Here is a 19965-nt window from a genome sequence, read left to right as displayed (position 1 = left end):
ACCTCCCTGTTCTCCATCATTGTTGATGCTTCACTTTTTTTCCTTCAGTCTTAACTATGATTGGCCAGTTCAACTATAAACTGTCCTGTCCCTTTGGATCTCTTGTCCCTTGTCACTACTTACAGGTTGCCAAACCTTAACTCTGGGTTACTCACCTTCTAGGATCCTACTGAGGTGCTATTGATTTACTGCTGGAGAAAGGCATGTTAGTAAGATCCAATACCAAGTAATGTTGTCAAATGTCAACTGACCCCTCATTACCACATCAGAATCCTTTTATTCTTATCTGATTAACTCCCTATCATAATTCCTACAATAGTTGTTGCAAACCTCTTCTTCCCCTCAAAATCTCCTCCCTCTCAACAGAGGGCTCTCCCTTCCTTACCTGAGAAAACAGAAAGTATGGGTTTGGAGCACCTTCTTCCTGGTCTGTACCTCAAAAATTCTGACCCTTTAATCCCCCTTTCTCTTCTCTTTTGTTCCAGTCTCTTAGGAAGAGAATGCCCTTCTCTACACCAAGGCAAACATCCTCCTTTTCCTCCTCTTCCTCCTCCTCCTCCTCCTTCTCTTCCTTCTCTTCCGTCTCTCCTGGTATGAAGGGCTTTGAATCCAAACAGATGATTTTCTATTTGATCCTGAAGGTGATAGGGAGCCACTGGTGTCTTTGAATAGGAGGAGGTTATGGTCACACTTGAGCTCTAAAAAGATCAACTTGACAGTTGAGAGGAAGATACATTGGAGTGGGGAGAGAGATCCACCAGCAGGCTATTGCAGTAATCCAAGTGTGAGGTGATGAAGGCCTGCACTGGAGTAGCGGCAGTACCACAGGAGAGAAGGGCAAGTATTCAAGAGATGTTGCAAAGGTGAGATCTATGGGCCTTGGCAACAAATTAGATATGAGGGGTGAGAGATAAGTGAGGAATGGAGGGATGGCACCTAGGTTGTGAGCCTGAGTAATTAATTGGAAGGATGGTGGTGCCCTCCACAGTAATAGAGAAGTTCAAAAATGGGGGAGGGTTTGATTTTATATTCTCTATATCTTTTAGTCAGTTGTGTAACTATAACGATGTGATCTACTAGTCTTTACATGACTTGTGATAAATGTGCTTTATGTTCAGATTGGGGGAAGGGGAGATGATTATTTGCTAGAAAGCATTAGAAACAAGCCAGATTTAGGTGTTCTCAGGAAGTGAATATCCTTGGCTGGGGGAAGACAAGACCCAGACAGATGGTAAGAAAGAAACCCTCAAGATAGAACCCAGGCCTTCTGTCAGAGAAAGGAAGATTTACATGTAAAATAGGAATTGTAATACCTGTTCTACCTGCCTCAGGTTTGCTGTGAAGGAAGAACTTTGTTAAACTTAAAGCATTATAGAATTAGGAGCCATTATTAGGAGCTTAGGTGAGTGTTGCTTTCTAGAGCCGAGGAAGTAAATAATTCTACTGAAACAATTCTCTCAAGAGTTACCCATTTCTTTTTCTTTCTTTCTTTCTTTTCTTTTTTTTTTTTTTTTTTTTTTTTGCAGGGCAATGAGGGTTAAGTGACTTGCCTAGGGTCACACAGCTAATAAGTGTCAAGTGTCTGAGGCTAGATTTGAACTCAGGTCCTCCTGAATCCAGGGCCGGTGCTTTATCCACTGTGCCACCTAGCTGCCCCTGAGTTACCCATTTCTTTTTTTTTTTCCAGGGCAATGAGGGTTAAGTGACTTGCCCAGGGTCACACAGCTAGTAAGTGTCAAGTGTCTGAGGCTGGATTTGAACTCAGGTACTCCTGAGTCCAAGGCCAGTGCTTTATCTACTGCACCACCTAGCTGCCCCACCCATTTCTTAATTGCTAATTCAAATGGTCTATTCTCAACCATAACACAACTGTCATAGATTTAGAGGTGGAAGGGATCTGAGAAGTTATCTTACCCAATCCTTTCATTTTGTAGTTGAAGAAATTGATACCCAGAGAGTTGACCCTGGCAAGACACTAAATCTTGCTGAACCTCAGTTTCCAGATCAGTAAAATGAGGATTATATCAGTCCTGACTATCTCAGAACTGTCATAAAGATCAAATGACATTACTATATTTGAAAGAACTTTGGGGAAAAGTATAAATCACTAAATAGGAATAAGTTATGATAGATATTTTAGTTTGGATATGTGGGCTATATCTCAGGGCTGTCACATACTCTGGGGAAAATGAGAGGAAAATATGAAACCTTTTTATTTTTTATTTTTGTATTCTGAAATTAAGACATAAAACAAGCATTTCCATAATAAAGTAGAGTAGAAAAAAGGGGATTGCACATACAATTGCAAATCTATTATGTTCAACTTGCTTTTCCTTTTAAATATATAATAGTTATCATGTACTTCCTTTCTTTTTTCTACCCTTTACCCCTTCCCAGATGGCTACCTAGAGATGGCTGCCATTATACACAAATATGTGTGTACATATGTATGTACAAAATACATGCATATATAGAGAGATTTCACTGGTTCATGTGTATGTGTGTGTGTATCTACACGTACATATGTATGTATATACAAACACATATACAGACACACATAAAAAGATTTGTCTGGTGTGTGTGTATGTATATATGTATATATGTGTATATGTTTTTATATAAAACCATGTGGAGCTTGTTAGTGTGGCTAAAAATCAGGTTCCCATTAGTAAGAATGCCACGTGAACCCCAGTATTACTGGCATCCCTCAGTAATGTATTACCTAGTAGGAAACAGTATAAACTTGTTTCAAAACTCAAAAGTAAAGGGGTAAATGTGTATGTTAGAATGGCTCTCAGCATGTTATGATTGATCCTGGAAATCACTACTTTTTGAGGACATAATATCAAAACACTTTCCCCAGGTGAGTCGGATTTTACATACCCTTTTATTCTTCACATTAGGGGAACTCAGATGATTAAATATTCCCAAATCAATAACCTTTTCTATCCAACAGACTCTGGATAATTTGAAGGAAGGGAAACACCATTTACGTGTGAGGCCTGCAGATATCCCTGTTGCTGAGAGAGCATCTCTGAACTACTGGAGGACTTGGAAGTGCATCAGCAAACCTTCAGAGTTTCCAATGAAAAGCCCAGCTTTCACTGGTATGGACCCCTTGAGGTTCAGCCATGTTCTCCCCAGCCGCTACCTTGATCAGAGTTTCTGTGCTGTCTGCAGCTGTTCCCATTCCTATGTTAATCCTGTAGGGTTTCTTTGATTTAGATTACCCTGGTTTCTAGGCTATCATCTTCTAGGATTTTAACAATTCCACCTCCATAACATTTCTTGTGTCTGTCCCCTTTTCTCCACTCGTTTCTCCCTACCTCTATGAGCCTTAGTTTCCTCATCTGTAAAATGTCCTTATCTGTAAAAAACAAAACACAAAACCCTACAATAATATTTGTATATTCTGCTTCTTATAGTTGCTCAAAGAAAAATGCTTCATAAACCTTAAAGGTATATAAGACTATAGAAATCTGAGTAGTTATTATCAGTTGTTATTATATTTACAGCTACACTCATTGCTGAGGATCTCTAAGTCACAACAGCTGTGTTTGACATTTTAAAAAAATGCTCAGCCCAAAACTTACCTGAAAACTCATAACAGAGCTAGTAATTGGGGTCCCTAAGCAAAACCATCAGCAAGGAGGTACTGTCATCCTTCATTGACTGCCAAATAAAGACAATTCTATCCCTGAGCTTTGCCACATCATGGGGGCTACTTGGGACATGTTTATCTGCAGAGAGAGAAAAGTCCCCTTGCAGGGACTATGTCCCTTGACTTTCCAAGCTTTGCAGGGGCTTCTGGGACAGGAGTAACAACAATGCTGGAAATTCATTCTTTTCTTGATGGCTGTTTAGACTCCTCTTTGCTTTTTCTACTCTAGGGCTTCATGATAAAGCTCCACTTGGACTCATGGACACACCGCTCTTGGACACTGAGAAGAAGTGCATTACTGTTTCCTGCCACTGGACTTGATCGCCAAGTACCCGACACTGGTGACTGAAGACAATCTGCTGTGGCTGGCAGAAAACGTGGCTCTGATAGAGTGCGAGTGTAGCGAGTTCCGCTTCATAGGTGATTGTAAAGATTCTCAGGCAGTGCCAAAGGGGCCGGGCTGTACTGCACTCCTGGCCACTGACAAACACGTGCACATTTTCTCATATCGCTCATATTTTGTTTTTTAATTCTCTGCTTCTTCCCCTCCCTGTTAGGCCCCTAACCCTAGATGCCCCAGAGATGTAAGAGAAGGGGACACAACAACTACTTTCAAATAAGATTTGTCCTGCTTGACCCCTAAAAGGCAGAACTGGGAACAGTAAGTTTTAAGTTGTGAAAAGGAAAATTCAGGCAGGATAAAAGGAATAATTTCCTAAGAGTGGAGTTCTCCTAAAGTTAAGTAAAGGACATCTCCAGCATTTGAGATGTTCAAAGGGATGGCTGAATATCTGGGACTGTGCAGAGGGGAATTCCGATTCAAGTCCACCTAAGACTAGATGACTTCTGAAATTCTAACTCCTGAGATTCTACTCTGTGACTCTATGGTTCAGATCCCACTTAATGCCCCATTATGGGAAAATGGCAGACCAGACTTTTACTATGCCCTGGCTCAATCAAAGTGAGTGTGTGAGTCATGGCAGAGCTCAGTGACTTGGAAATGACTCAGCATTTGGGCTCCCTGTGTGTCCTCTTAAGGGACTATTTTTACATCTTTGTTTCGTGATTGCCGTGAACAAAGGTAGCAGCTGGAAGCTCTGAATTTTCGTGTCAAGTGTTTCTGGAGAGGCAACATAGTTAATAGGAAACAATCTACCCTGAATTTCAAGAAATATCACTTCTGTGGTGGTCTCACCATCATCTTGGGAGTGGAACTTGAATAAGTTCCTGCTGCTTGTCTCTACAAGGCCTCAATTTGTCTCACTATGAGACGAGTCCCAGGTGATTACACAGAAGCTGTTCTCAACCTTTATTGACCATTGAGTAGGAAAAAGAGGCATAAAACCATCAGGCATTAAACAGAATCATAGAACATAAGGGCGAGAAGGAACCTTATGAAATAGGAATTGATTCAAAGAGCTCCCCAAATGATCAGTGACTCCTCTGATCCCCCAACCCCTACCCCACTACTCAGAACAGAGAATGTCAGAGCTGGAAGATGCCTTAAGGAATCATCTTGTCCAACTCTGTCATTTTACAGAGAAGAGAAGGACTGCCTATGAAATTAGCTAACAGAGGATGGAATTGCCTTCCCTGGAGTTTTAAAAAAAGAATATTCCCTCCTATCTGATAGGAACTCTCTCTTTCACCCTTTCCCATCCTACTCGACATTCTTAGAGAATGTAAATAAGTTGAAGACTCATCTAAGTTTTTGATTATATAAAAATAGCTGGATGAAGTACTACCTGAGCTGGGCCTTGAGGATAAGGTGTGATTAGGAACCCAGATATTATTCCATATAGTAACTACAAAGCCATCAGTCATATGCTTCTGAACCTCCTAGTTAATTCATACAGGATTTTAGAGTTGACTCTATTTCTGCCAAACATTCCAGTCCAGGCAGGGACAACCTGCAAGTACAACCTGCCAACCAAGGCTTCTCGTCCAGCCAACTCTTCTCTAACTGGCAAGAGAACTGCCTCTTTCTGGAATGACCCAACCTCTTGCCAAGGGATTAAAATGGTAAGTGCCAGGGCAGGGTATGTTCTGCCCTGTAGGCATAGGCTTGGGAGCCCCAAACCTGATCCAACCAGAAAAAAACAAGTAATTCTAAACATTTATCACATTTAAAGCAACAAAATCAAAATCCAATCAGAAGTGATCACAAATTGTTTCAGACCAAGGACTATCTAGGAGAATCAACAACACTGGAGAATTGGGGAAAAACATAGAAGATGAAAAGAAATAATTAAGGTTTGAATAAACACAAGACTAAAAACAAGTTCATTAACCTACTCTCTTTTCTTTTGCTTTTCAAGTGAACTTTCTCTCCGCTCTCAGAAGATTTTGTTACCAGATAATTTTGCCAACATTGATATTTTGGAAGCAGAAGTGGACATCTTGGAAATTCCAGAGCTCACAGAGGCAGTGAGGGTGCACAGGATGAACACGGGTATGTCCTCCAGGGGAAATTACAACACCCTTTTCCGCCTTCCATTCTAGGATAACTATGGCTTAAGCATTTCGTAAACCTTCAAGTGGTATGTAGCTGGGAGTTGTGAATATTACATGAGAGACACCATGTGTTTGGAAAGAGTACTAGACTTAAAATCACAAGACCAAGCTTCATCTCTACAAGATGTATAGCTGTAGACAAGTCAAATGACTTCCCTGAGACTCAGTTTTTTTCATCTGTAAGGTCGGGATAAAATTATTTTCATTACTTATTTCATAGACATTCTGAGAAAAGTGCTTCATAAACCTTAAAGTATTAAAATCAATTATTGTTGTTATTAATTAGAAGGAAAAAACCCCAAAAGTTCGCCTTACTCCCACATGCCAGATAAGTATGTGGCACTTTGGTTTGGGTGAGAATGAGAAAAAGAAGAAAATTGATCATTGGAAACTTAGACTCACTCAAATGGAGAATCCAATTTAAGCAACCCCAAAACTTACTGGGAACCCTCCTTCTCTTTCCTACTCTCTACCTCACTGAGTGGAATGTGCTATCCGCATTACCAGCCAAGTGTTGGGGCATCAGAGGTGCCCACAGTGCTGTATAGAACAGGTAAGCACCTCCCTGAGACTCTTCCCTGAGGAGAACTCGTGGTGGGTGGATAAGACATTAACATGAGCATAGAGTGTATATAATAAAATTGTTTTTAATGCATGGATGAATGAATGAGGAACGCATGCAGGGGAAATAAAAGATCCAGAGAGCTGAAAAATGGAGCAGGACTAGAGCTTCATGTCTTTAGGAAGCAAATGGTGAATGCAGAAAAGCTGTCCAGAAAAAGAGTGTGTTGTGGAAGGAACCTCGACCCCTTCCTTCCTTGTGGCTTGGAGGGCAGCCAGTTTTGATGAGGACACATGGACCTCTTCCTATGGGGGCTCGGGAGCATGATTGGGGGCAGATCTTCCCACATGTGCTTCTGGTCTCTCTGCCCTGCTCCCCATCCTTACGTGCTCTGGCTCTGGTCTTTCCCTCATTTCCTGGTCCCAACTCTGTGTGGTTCCAGCCCTGTTCTTCCCAGACTTGTCCCATTCCAGTTTGCTGCTGCTCTGAAGCTCTTTATCTTCAGTATACCAGTTCCTGGGTCTTATGGGTGTACTGGAACTACTTCCTCTCTTTATTCCAAGGAGTTTATTATATAAAAAGGCATCTAATTTGGAGTTTATATAAATGGTGTAAATATCCTATGTCTGTAAGGTTAAGCACACACATACACTTTTTTCCCTTTTAAATAGTATCTTGTTTTTCCAATTATACGGAAAGACAATTTTAACAGTAATTTTTTAAATAAAATTTTGAGTTCCAAATTTTCGCCCTAACTTCTGTCTCCTCTCTCTTCTCTAAGATGGTAAGGAACTTGATATAGGTTATATATGTGCAATCAGTACATATACACTTAATAAAAAATGACTGGGGAGCCCTATCATCCCTTCCCTGCCAGACATGGGTTTTAGAGCTAGAACTTTATAAGTTGTCTAGTTCTGCCCCTTCATTTTATAGATAAGATAGATAAGGAAACTGAGGCCCAGAGAGGGCCCAAAGTTACACAAGTAGTAGGTAGCAGAACTGGGATTCTAACCCAGGTCCCAGATCTAGTGCTTCTTTCCACAATGCCAAGTCTAAGTGGAGCAAATTTCTGTTCTATTCATTTTGTCTTCCTTTTGAAGAGGTTTGGGAAAAATGATTCCTGTCTCTTTTAGACATCTGTCGAGTATTTTATAATCCATAAATGTACAACTAAAACTCCACTTAGCTCTCTCATTCCTCTAATCCATTCATGTCACCCCTCTGTTCAAATCCTTTCCGTGGTTCCCAATTGTCTATCAAATTAAGTTCCATCTCCCTAGTCTAACATAGAGCTGCATCTCATGCCACCACATCTTTCTTATCACATGTTACTTTCTGGCTAATTTGGATGGCTTGCTTCTTCCTCTGCTTCCCTACACTCACACACACGTCCTGCATTTTGCCACCTCCCTGCCTTTATTTGGGTCATTCCGGATGATCGGTATTCTCCCGCTTCTCCCTCTTCCACCAATTCATATCTCATTACCTTGTTCAAATACTGCCTCCTCTATTAGGCCTTCTCTCATCTCTGACTGCCACTAGTGATCCCCCGATTACAGACCTTGAGTAACACTTAGTCTGTACTACTTATGCACTTAACACAAATCATTATGTACTGTAGTTATGTAACCACCAGAGGGTGGTATAGTCCAGTTAGCTTGGCCTTCTTCAACAAAAAGAACCCACATGTGGGCAGTCTTGCCTTTACTCCAGCAGTTATGTACTCTACGCAACACAAGAGGGGACTCAGAAAAAAATGGTAGGCTTTATAGTTTGTCAAAGAGAAGATGACCACCATCCCCATTTCTACCCTTTTGTAAGTGGAAGGGCATCTTCATTACTATAGGACAGTGGTTCTCAAACTTTGGTCTCACAATGCTTAACCATTGTTTAAAATTACTGAGGATCCCAAAGAACTTTTGTTTATGTGGGTTATAGCTGTTAACATTTACCTTATTGTAAATTAAAACTGGTAACTTTAAAACTATTTATTAATTTGTTTAAAAATAATAATAGGGGCAGCTAGGTGGCGCAGTGGATAGAGCACTGGCCCTGGAGTCAGGAGTACCTGGGTTCAAATCTGGCCTCAGACACTTGACACTTACTAGCTGTGTGACCCTGGGCAAGTCACTTAACCCCAATTGCCTCACTAGAATAAATAAATAAATAATAAACCCATTGTGTTAATATAAATAACATATTTTTAGGAAAAAGCTATATTTTCCAAAACCAAAAAAATAATGAGAAGATTGGTATTGTTTTTATATATTTCTGTAAATCTATTTAATCTCAGGCTTAATAGAAGACAGCTAAGTTCTCATATCTTTTGCATTCAGTCTATTGAAATACATTGTTTTGGTTTAAGTACATGAAGGAAACCTAGCCTCATACAGACATACAGAGTAGTATGTTAATAGACAAATGACATTGTAGTATTATTATGAGAATTTTTTAAAATTTTGAACCCTTCGAAAAGGGTCTGTGGACCACACTTCAAGAACCCTTGGTCAAGGGGTATGGTCTGTGTGGATTTATCCAATTAAACTCTTGGCTCAGCCTCCACTAATTGGAAAAATCCACTCTTCAGTCTTCAGTATCTCTCTATTTATGGGCTTCTTCCTTATTGCCTGCAAACATAACTACATCTCCCTTATCCTTAAAAACAAAACAAAGCAAAACAAAAACACTTGAACCTACCAGCCCTGCTAGTTATCATCCTATATCGCTTCTCTCCTTCTTAGCTAAACTCTTGAGAAAATCATTTATGCTTGCTGCTTCTACTTTTCCTATCATTCAATTCTAGACCCTCTACAAATTGGCTTCTGACCTCATCATTCAACTGAAAATACTCTCTCCCAGTCATCATTGACCTCTTTTTTTAAAAATAGTATTTTATTTTATTTTTTCCAATTACATAAACTGTTTTTCTTTTTTTTTTTTCCTGCGGGGCAATGGGGGTTAAGTGACTTGCCCAGGGTCACACAGCTAGTAAGTGTCAAGTGTCTGAAGGTGGATTTGAACTCAGGTCCTCCTGACTCCAGGGCTGGTGCTCTATCCACAGCGCCACCTAGCGCCCCCCCCCCACCCCCCCGTCACTGACCTCTTAATTGCCAAATCCAATGGCCCTTTCTCAATCTTATCCTTCTTGACAGAGTCTCTATAACCTTTGACAGTTTGGTCACCTTCTCTCTAAGCCTTTCTTACACCGATATAAAATTTCACTTGATGATAGCTCCTGTGGATTCAATTATCTTTGCTATAGTGATGATTCTCGAATCATCTTATCCAACCCTAACCCCTTGGCTGAACTCCAGTCTCACATCTTCAACGCTTATCAGACATCTCGAGCTGGTTGTTCCATAGGTATCTTCAACTCTGCATATCCAAACCGAATTCATCCTTTTTATCCCCCAAACCTCTCCTCTTCCTAACTTCCACATTCCCATCAAGGGTACCACCATCCTCCCAGTCCCCCCAACACACACATCCAATCAGATGCCAAAGCTATTGGTTTGCTTTGGAACATCTCACATATGTCCCTTCTCTCCTCTTGCATTGCCACCATCCTGATACAGGCCCTCATGATTTCACACTTGGACTATTACAATAACCTGCGGGTGGGTCCCCCTGCCATTACTCTCTCCTCACTTCAGTTTGTCCTTCACTTAATTGTGAAATTACTCTTTCTAAAAATATAGGTCTGACCATGCCATTGCCCTCAATCCCCACCCCCATTCAACAAATTCCAGTGGCTCCCTGTCACTTTCAGGATCAAATATCAAATCCTCTATTTGGCTTTTAAAGACCCTCACAACATTCCCCTTTCTACCTTTCCAGTCTTCTTATGATTTACTCCCCTCTAAATACTCTGCAATCCAGCAACATTTACCTTGTTGTTTCTCTCACAAAATACTCCTTAAACTCTGCCTTTTCACTACCAACTCTCCCCCCATTCCTGGAATGCTCTCCCTCCCTCACTCCCTCCCTCCCTCTCTGCCTCATGTTTGCCTTGGCCTCTATCAAGAGTCAGGTCAAATCCCACTTTCTGCAGGAAACCTTTGCTGACCTTCCCTCCTACCCCGCTATGTCCCCTAACCCCTCCAGTACCTTCCTTCATATATTACCTTACATCTACTCTGTATATGTTTTATATATGCATAGTTGTTTGTCACATGTTGTCTCCCCCATTAAAATGTGAATTCCATGAAGGTAGGAACCATGTTATTTTTTTCTTTGTATACCCAGAGGTTGGCATAGTATCTGGCATATAGCAAGTGCTTAATAAATCATTATGTACTAGCTTGTCTCTCTCCATACTATATTTCAAAGGACTCTAAGCATATGAATGTGACATGATAGAGTTGACTATATGATCACAGCTTGGCTATATATGTGTGTATATATTATACATACACATATATGTCTGTATCTATACATAGACATATATATATAATTAAGCCATGATGATGTGGTATTATATAATATATATATATACATATAGGTCTACTTAAAATATATAACATATATGGTGTTTTACTCATTATCATAGAATGAAAAGGAATAAAACAATATATATTAAATAAGTACTACACTTATTAAATAAGTACCACAATATTTCTATGTTTTTTTCTGAGACTTAATCAGCCTACAATTTATAGATTGCTCCCAACCCAGTCATTCCCAATTCTAGTCCAGGTGCTTAAGACTAGGATCTACTAGCATCTTCCACTGATTTTCTACTCAGAACCTCCCAAAATATTAAAGTCCACATGGGGAATTTGACAAGGGATCCTTAGCTGGGGTCTATCTTCTCTACCAGGACAGCCACTGGCCATGTGAATCTGGATACTGATTCTTTCTCTGGTTACTCTACTTCAGTTTTTCCCACCTCATTGCTCAACTCAGAATCTTCCTCTTGCCCACAGGCATAACTTTGGCATCACAGCCTCAATGCAGAAAAGCCTCTCCAGGACAAGAGGCAGCTTTGTGGCAGTATCATCATGTGTTCCTTGTCTCTCTCCTCTCCAAGGCTGTGCCTAGGTCACACTATCCATCATGTCTTCTCCAGCCTTTTGGTTCTTTCTGTATCAGTGATCGCTGAGTGAGCGTGCTGACTTTTGGAAGCTTTACCGAAAGGAGTGGTTAAAAAACATGGAGTCAAGGACTTATCAGTTAGAGCATAGATATAATCCCTGTCACGTTATTAGTATATATCTTGTGTCTTCCTACTGCATCATGAGCTCCACAACAGCGAGTATTGAATCTGTAGTAGATGGTTGCTGTTAATAACTATTTCCTGAAGTTTACCTCTGAATACTGGGTAGCAATCCCACAAAGATTTTCTGTTACCTTAATTAGAACATTAACTCTGACATTGGATCACAAGGCTCAACAAAGTCCTCCTCCAGTCCTAATCATAGTATGGAGGTGTCCCTAGGTTCTCACAGGCCATGCCAGTGGAGATACTTTGAGTATAGTCTCAGCAATAGATTATGTCCACTAGCTGAAAGCCTAGAGAAATAGGGAAAGCTCATCACTTACTAGCCGGCTCGCTGGTTTGGTAATGAATTCTTGGATTGTGGTGATGTTAGAAAAAAAGAAAAAATGTTAATGGACTTCAGTTCTACCCAGCCAAGCCTCTTTCACTTCTACAGTGAGATGACAGAGTAGTAGAGAAGGGGGATGTTTTGAATCACAGAGTTTTTGACTGTCTATACCCAACAACTTAATTCTTAATACCCTATATGTGACATCTTTGTCCAGTGGCCAACAAATGGACAAATGGACCTAGAGGAAATGAGTCATGTTGACCTTGACATTCTCACTGTAAATGAAGCCAGAAAAGAAAGAAAGAAGGTACAGCTACTTGGAAGGGTGGTCCTCACAAGCTTCTTCTTGGATAGGCAAATAAGAGAAGCTGATTTTGTCATATTTCCAAGGGTGAGAAGAAACATCATTGCACGCAACCCTTGGTCACCTTTTATCGCAGAGCTCATGGTGAGTACTTAAAAAGATCATTGCAACCTATTGCACCAATATCTACTGCAGAATATGAGAAGGCAGAGAAAGTTTATTAACTCAATGCGATCGTCCAAATTAAATCAATTTGTACTTTAATATTTATATCTTTGGGGGGCAGCTAGGTGGCACAGTGGATAAAGCACTGGCCCTGGATTCAGGAGGACCTGAGTTCAAATCCAGCCTCAGACACTTGACACTTACTAGCTGTGTGACCCTGGGCAAGTCACTTAACCCCCCCCAATGTATATCTTTGATGCAAAGATGGGTAGAGAAGTTAAAAAAAAAGTGTTAGAAAACATAATTCAGAAGTTGTTTGTTTGTTTTTTAATGAGACCGGGGGCAGCTAGGTGGCGAAATGGATAAAGCACCAGCCCTAGATTCAGGAGGACCTGAGTTCAAATCTGGCCTCAGATACTTGACACTAGCTGTGTGACCCTAGGCAAGTCACCCCCATTGCCCCACAAAAAAGCCCAGTTAAGCCAAGTCACCCCCAATAGCATTGAAGGATAAAACAGGAAGGAGAAAAACATGAAAAATGAAAAAGATCTGCCATGACCTCTTTAAAAATTATGTTCTCCATTAATGAAGAGTAGAATTACTTTTCCTATTTGAACTCTTAACATATGCTGCATGAGGAAAAAGAAACTTCACTAAAGAAAATAAATATGAGAAGAATAGCCAGACCAGGCCAAGTATACATGAATGACTCCCATGCTGGAGGCAACCAATTTTTGAGGGCATTGAGGAATCAGTTCTAAAGATATCTGAAAAGAATGCTAATGGAAGGTACTGGGGGGGAAAATAATGGCTCATTCCAAAAAAAGCGATCAAGAAAATTCACTAACTATTGGCCCAAAGAATAATTGGCATTTATAGATTATGTTTAAAGATTTGCAAAGTACTTTACATAGACTACCTAATTTGGCAGGGTATAAATATTATTCCCATTATACAGATGAAGAAACTGAGGTCTAGAGAGGTTAAATGATTTATCCAGGGTTACACAGCTACTGAGTGTTGGAGACAGAACTTATACTCAGATTTTCCTGACTTCACTCTATTTACACATTGCCCACTTTCTCATCTACAAAATCCTTGTGAAAATAATCTACATATGTATAGAGACCATCTTTGAAATGGTTTTAGAAGGTTATAAGCTTTCACAAACAGTATTTCTAGAACAACTATGTCTTTGAAGCATGCAACTAAAAGGGGCAGCAAAATGCAAAACTCCTCTGTGCTTAGTTTTATACTATAAAATTTTTTGATTCAGTAGAGCAAAATAGCACCTTAAATGCTCACCTCCAAGGAGGTATCTCCCATGTGTTATAATTATAGAAGATTCCTTGAAAGATGTGACAACTGAATAACTTTGTTCAGTAACAGTGATGATTAATATCAAGGAAGGTATGAAATAAGTAAATGTATGTCTGACAAAGGTATTTGTCACTGTCATGAATGATTCCAACAGATTCCAAATGGAAGAGAGATTGCTAATAGATGGTGACATTCTATATATGCTCCTGTTTCTCTGTGGATGTGCTGATGGCACCAAGCCCTAGAACACTGCAGAGCTTCCTAAATGAGATCCATAACAAAAGAATTCAGTCTAACTATCCACCCAGGAAAAAAACAAGTGGATGAAGAATGGTTGTTGTTCAGGCTGTGATGTATAGTTGAATGAATAGCCCTTAGATTTTATCCACCAGTACATCTGTCTTGGACAAATATTGCAGATAGACTATGAATTGAGTAAAGACGTGAATAGGAGGAAATGAGACTGTATTGCACATGGGAAATTGTGTAGCACTTTATTGACTCCAAGCTCCAGGCCCATCATTTTATAATCAATATTCTAGTCATGAAATACCACAGTTAAAAAAAAAGTTTAGGTCACACAAAGGGAAACGGAAAGGCACAAAGTGGACATTAATAGACTGCAATTTATTCTGGCAATTTATTACTAATAAAAATTCCATAAGAGAAATGGCATAAAATCAGATGCATGACTAGAAACAGGTGGGTTGGTCTTGGATCAAGCTTGAGAGATAACTGATGGACAGTCCACATGCTTCAATGGGATCTAAGCAATATCAAGAGACCTAGAGAAAGGCCCCAGGCACATTGGTGGATGGATTTGGAAGATTTATGGAAGGACATGGACAAGAGTTGAACCATTGGAGAGATTATCCATAGTATTGTAGTCATAGACCCGCCATCAAAGAATAAATGAAGAACTGAAAAACAGATTAATCTCCACACCGTTTTTTGTTTTTTTTTAGTGAGGCAATTGGGCTTAAGTGACTTGCCCAGGGTCACACAGCTAGTAAGTGTCAAGTGTCTGAGGCTGGATTTGAACTCAACTTAGGTCCTCTTGACTCCAGGGCCGGTGCTCTAGCTGCCCCTCTACACCTTGTTTTACATACAAGGAAACATAGCCCAGAGAAGTCAGGTCATTTGCCCAAATCACAAAAGTATTAAATAGCAGTAGGCAGGGGGATATATATGTTACAGAAAGATCATGCTTATCTTTACCACAAAAGAGCATTACATTCCACAGAGACTTTCTCTCTAGCTGTGTCTGTGATAGGTAATATGAATTCAGGGAGCTCCCATTTTTCACACTGACCTGTTGTAAGTAAGAGCCAACCGGCTTATTGGTATACAGCCCTGGTTAGGGAACTATCGAGTTGAGGTTCTGAGTTGAATCTGGAAGTAGAAGGCACAGCGTGGGACCAGATGTTTTCCATGGTATTATCATTTCTGACCAAAAAACACAACTGTTGAAATAAGTTGCAAAAAAAAGTCTTGGTCTCTAATCCCAAACAAGATCCTACCCATAGTTGATAACATAGCTAAAATATGAACCCTTAGCCTCTAACTGGAGTTATTTCTCTGTCATCTGATCTCAGAACTGATCGTCCTTTAATGAACTTATATTCTAATTTATGTTTGTATACATGTCTTCTTTCCTTTCACTAGATTGTAACTTCCTTGAGGATAGGGATTATGTCTTATTTATTCCTGTATTTCCTCTAACCTCAAACACAATGAATTGTACTTAGTGGCTATAGAATCATTGACAAATGGCATCACTTCTTTTAGCCTGGTTCTTCATCTGTAAAATGGTGACAATTCTTGTGTGACTTTACAGGGTTATTATAAGGGAAATTCACTGTTCTTATTGTAAATGGTAAATAGCACCATTCAGTAAATGTTAAATAATATTACCAAATGGTACCAAATAGTACCAAATTCAGTAAATGTTGAGTAACTAAACAAATTGGGGTTTCTAGCAGGAAACAGCATCTTTCCAGTAACATTTTTGTCATCACCAAGTAATATTTGGTTAGAGTCCTCTGGCAGGTAATAAATGGCAGAACCAAACCCAATTCATGGAAGTTTCTGCAAACTGTTATTGGGTACTTAGGGACGGTTCCCTTACATTTTTCTTCCATGCAGGTAACTGTTCCCGAGCCACCTGTCACCTTCCAAGTCCTGGAAAGGGGGGAAGAGCAGCCAACCCAGAATCTGTGAAGCCCCTATATATGATGGCCCTTGGCCTGCTGGTCAAATATCCTGATTCAGCACTGGGACAGCTCCACATTGAAAGCACTTTAGATGGAAGCAAGCTATATATTACAGGGAATGGTGTTCTCTTTCAGCATGTCAGGTAAATCCCTGAAAATTTCCCTTCTGGGAAAAGGATCTCATTGGAAATCTTATTTTAGCTTTGAGTTTTTACCACAAATAAGACCCTAAGCTACCCAGAAAGGGCCCCTAAACTCTACAGGAATGAGATAACTTCCATTTTCTTGCTTTGTTGGCCCATGTGATACTAGGATCATGGAAAAGAGCCCTGTTTCAACATGGATTCTAATGTTACCTTTCTAGGAATAAGCTACCTCCCTAAATTCTTGTAGGACAAGATCCAGAATAGCAGCACAGAAAGCCAGAAATTGGAAGGTAGTTCACTCACTCATAGCTCCCATGCATTTAAATGCATAAGAACATTAGTTATCCAACTTGTATATTTTTATTCATTGTGCTTCCTCCCAAAGAGGAACCGCTCATGTGAACTATTAGAGATCACCAGTCACATTTGAATAGCCTCTGCAATGATCACTTGTTACCTGATCCTTAAGGTATCCTGAATTTCCTAGTGTATTCTTATAAAAATATGACCAGAACTTTTAAATTTTTAATCAGGGAAGAATATGTTGGAGATGATAGATTAGAACTAGTGCTATATTCTTAGTATTATTAGTTTTAAAAATATCCTCAAGGTTGAGGATGATGGGTGAAGGGTTTGGAGAGGGGGAAAAGGCTCAAACTCTCCATGACAAAGTTTCTCTTTTGGATAGGAATTGGCTGGGAACCTGCAGGCTGCCCCTGACAGAGACAATTTCAGAGGTATATGAGCTCTGTGCCTTCTTGGACAAGAGGGACATCACCTATGAACCTATGAAAGTAGCTCTGAAAATACATCTTGAACCCAAAACTCCAACTCACAAGTTGCTTGGTAAATGAGTCTATTGATCAACCTGCAGTTCAATATCAAGGGTAGGGGTGTCAAAGACTGTGACTGTGTGAAGATGTGGTAAGTAATATGAAACTGGAGATGAGCTAAGGACAGTATATGAAACAAGAATCTAAGGTCAGAAATTGAAGTCTCCACGTAGAGGACAAATTTATTACTAATTCCTCTTAGGATAAGAGCCTGAGTGTCAGAGCTCCCTATGTCCCCCAAACAACTACAGGAAGCAAACACTTGATCCTTATTATCATAAAATAATGCCTTTTAAGTATTCTAACGTCCTGAACACTCTATGAGACATGGAAAGCAACCAACTCTGCCCTTACCGAGCTATATTCTATCCTCATGTTACTGAGCACAACTGACATCAAGTGAAAAGCAAATAATTCCGTTTAATACAGCCCTACTAAATGTACACATCAATTTCTCTTACATGTCTAATGCATTCTGTCCCTCAATTAAACAGGAGATTCTACTGAAACTGGTTTCCAAACATCCCAATGGAACCCTAATACACTTATCCCTAGAACTAGGGACTACATGTTCATTTTTGTGGGATTAAGAACTTTTGGTTGTTGTTTAGCTGACCAGTTATTTCCAGCTCTTTATGATCCTATTTGGGGTTTTCTTGGCAAAGATATTTAGAGTAGTTTGCCATTTCCTTCTCCAGTTCATCTTATAAATGAAGAAACTGAGGCAAACGGGGTGAAGTAACTTGCCGAGGCTCACACAATTAGCACATGTCTGAAGCCATATTTGAACACAAGACCTCCTGACTCCATACTGTATCTACTGTGCCACCTAGCTGCTCAAAAAGAACTTACCATTCTCCATATGCCTTCTCTCTATAGAAATTAAAGTGGCAGGGGCAGTTAGGTTGCACAGTGGATAGAGCACTGGCCCTGGATTCAGGAGGACCTGAGTTCAAATCTGGCCTCAGACACTTGACACTTACTAGCTGTGTGACCCTGGGCAAGTCACTTAACCCCAATTGCCTCACCAAAAAGAAAAGAAAAGAAAAGAAAAAAGAAATTAGAGTGGCTCTTGAGTGACAGCTCTACAAACATATGTACAACCCTTACCACCACCACAAATCCTCAGACAATGCTTAGATTCATTCTTTTTTTAAAATGTTCATATTTTGTTTTTTTCCAATTACATGTAAAAATGACTTTTAACATTCATTTTTTAAATTTTGAGTTCCAAATTCTCTCCCTCCCTGCCCCATCATTGAGAAGGCAAGCAGTTTGATATAGGTTATACCAGTATAATCATGCAAAGCATATTTCCATATTGGTCATGTTGTAAAAGAAAACAGAAACCAAAAAGACAAGAAAAACAAAGTTGTTTTTTTTAAAGTATGCTTTGATCTGCATTCAGACTCCATCAGTTCTTCTTCTAGAGGTGGATAGCATTTTTCATCATAAGTTCTACAGAATTGTTTAGGATGATTATATTGCTGAGAATAGCTGTCATTCACAGTTAATCACAATATTACTGTTACATCTTCGATTCATTCTTATCAATTTCTTTTCTTTTTTTTTTTGTGGGGCAATGAGGGTTAAGTGACTTACTCAGGGTTACACAGCTAGTAAGTGTCAAGTGTCTGAGACCAGATTTGAACTCAGGTCATCCTGAATCCAGGGCTAGGGCTTTATCCACCGAGCCACCTAGCTGCCCCCCATTCTTAACAATTTCTATGAAATGTCCCTAACACTAGAAGTAGCAACTTAAGAACCAGAGTCAGCCCCTTAGTTGGAGCTGGAGAATCATCTACCCCAGATGTCCACTTGAATAAACTAGATTGCTTTAGTTCTTGAGGGAACCAGACTTCCTAGTCCATTGCCACTCTCCCCAGAACAATAACAACTCATATTTCTTTGGTATTTACCACTTACAAAGCCCTTTCTTCACAGAAACCCTGTGAAATACAAAGTACAAATGTTGTTACCCCTATTTTACACATCAGAAATGACCAAACATCCATGACACTGACACATCCAAATCCAATTCACTGAAAGAAATCTGTAGAGAAAAATATGTCGGGGAAATGTCTGTGAGGAACATCAGAGGTCTCTTTGGCTCCTCTTGACTACGTAGCACAGTCCCTTAGACCACAGATTTATTTAGAGCTAGAAGGAGAGCTTAGAAATTCTTTGGCACATCATCTAGTGTCTGTCCTTTTTTAATGGATAAGGAAACTGAGGCACAGAGAGGTTAAATGGCTTGCCCAAGATCACACAGATGGTAAGTGGGCTGGGTGTGGATACAGGCCCTCAGACTCTAAATTCTGTGCCCTGTCCACGGCATCCAGCTATCTCTTAGAAAGCAGAGATGTTGGGGACTAAGTCCAGGGCCTCATACTTGTGTGGCCTCATAGCAATGTTGAATCTCCACATATTTACTGCATAAGGCCCAGGAGTTCCCTACCTCATTCCCTATTCTGGCTCTGTGATATCTCCATTTCATTTGGTTTTTCTTAGATGAAGCTTGGACAGCAGAGATCACAGTCTATTCACCTCATCAGATTGTGAAAGTTTATGTAGGAAGCCACTGGTATGCAACCTCCCTACAGACCCTACTGAAGGTACTGCTCTCTATGGGTTTGCCTTTCTCATCTTCCTTTTTGATTTGTTGACTTCACTAGAGCTAGTCACCATGATCCAT

The 19965-nt window shown here is 40.0% G+C and overlaps 1 protein-coding gene across 1 annotated transcript in view; it reads left to right on the top strand.

The window, feature by feature from the left end:
- The window catches only part of KCTD19 (potassium channel tetramerization domain containing 19), a 36693-nt gene that overhangs the window by 6235 nt on the left and 10493 nt on the right, over positions 1-19965 (top strand). Inside the window, 8 exon segments of the mRNA XM_043981190.1 lie at positions 2957-3107; positions 3891-3941; positions 3944-4081; positions 5980-5987; positions 5990-6113; positions 16224-16434; positions 17126-17283; positions 19782-19885. Coding sequence (XP_043837125.1) covers positions 2957-3107; positions 3891-3941; positions 3944-4081; positions 5980-5987; positions 5990-6113; positions 16224-16434; positions 17126-17283; positions 19782-19885 — 945 coding nt within the window.

This window comes from Dromiciops gliroides, chromosome 2 (assembly GCF_019393635.1).
Source record: "Dromiciops gliroides isolate mDroGli1 chromosome 2, mDroGli1.pri, whole genome shotgun sequence".
Lineage (NCBI taxonomy): Eukaryota > Metazoa > Chordata > Mammalia > Microbiotheria > Microbiotheriidae > Dromiciops > Dromiciops gliroides.
Note: the sequence above shows the minus strand (reverse complement) of the source record. Positions and strands in the feature narration are given on the sequence as shown.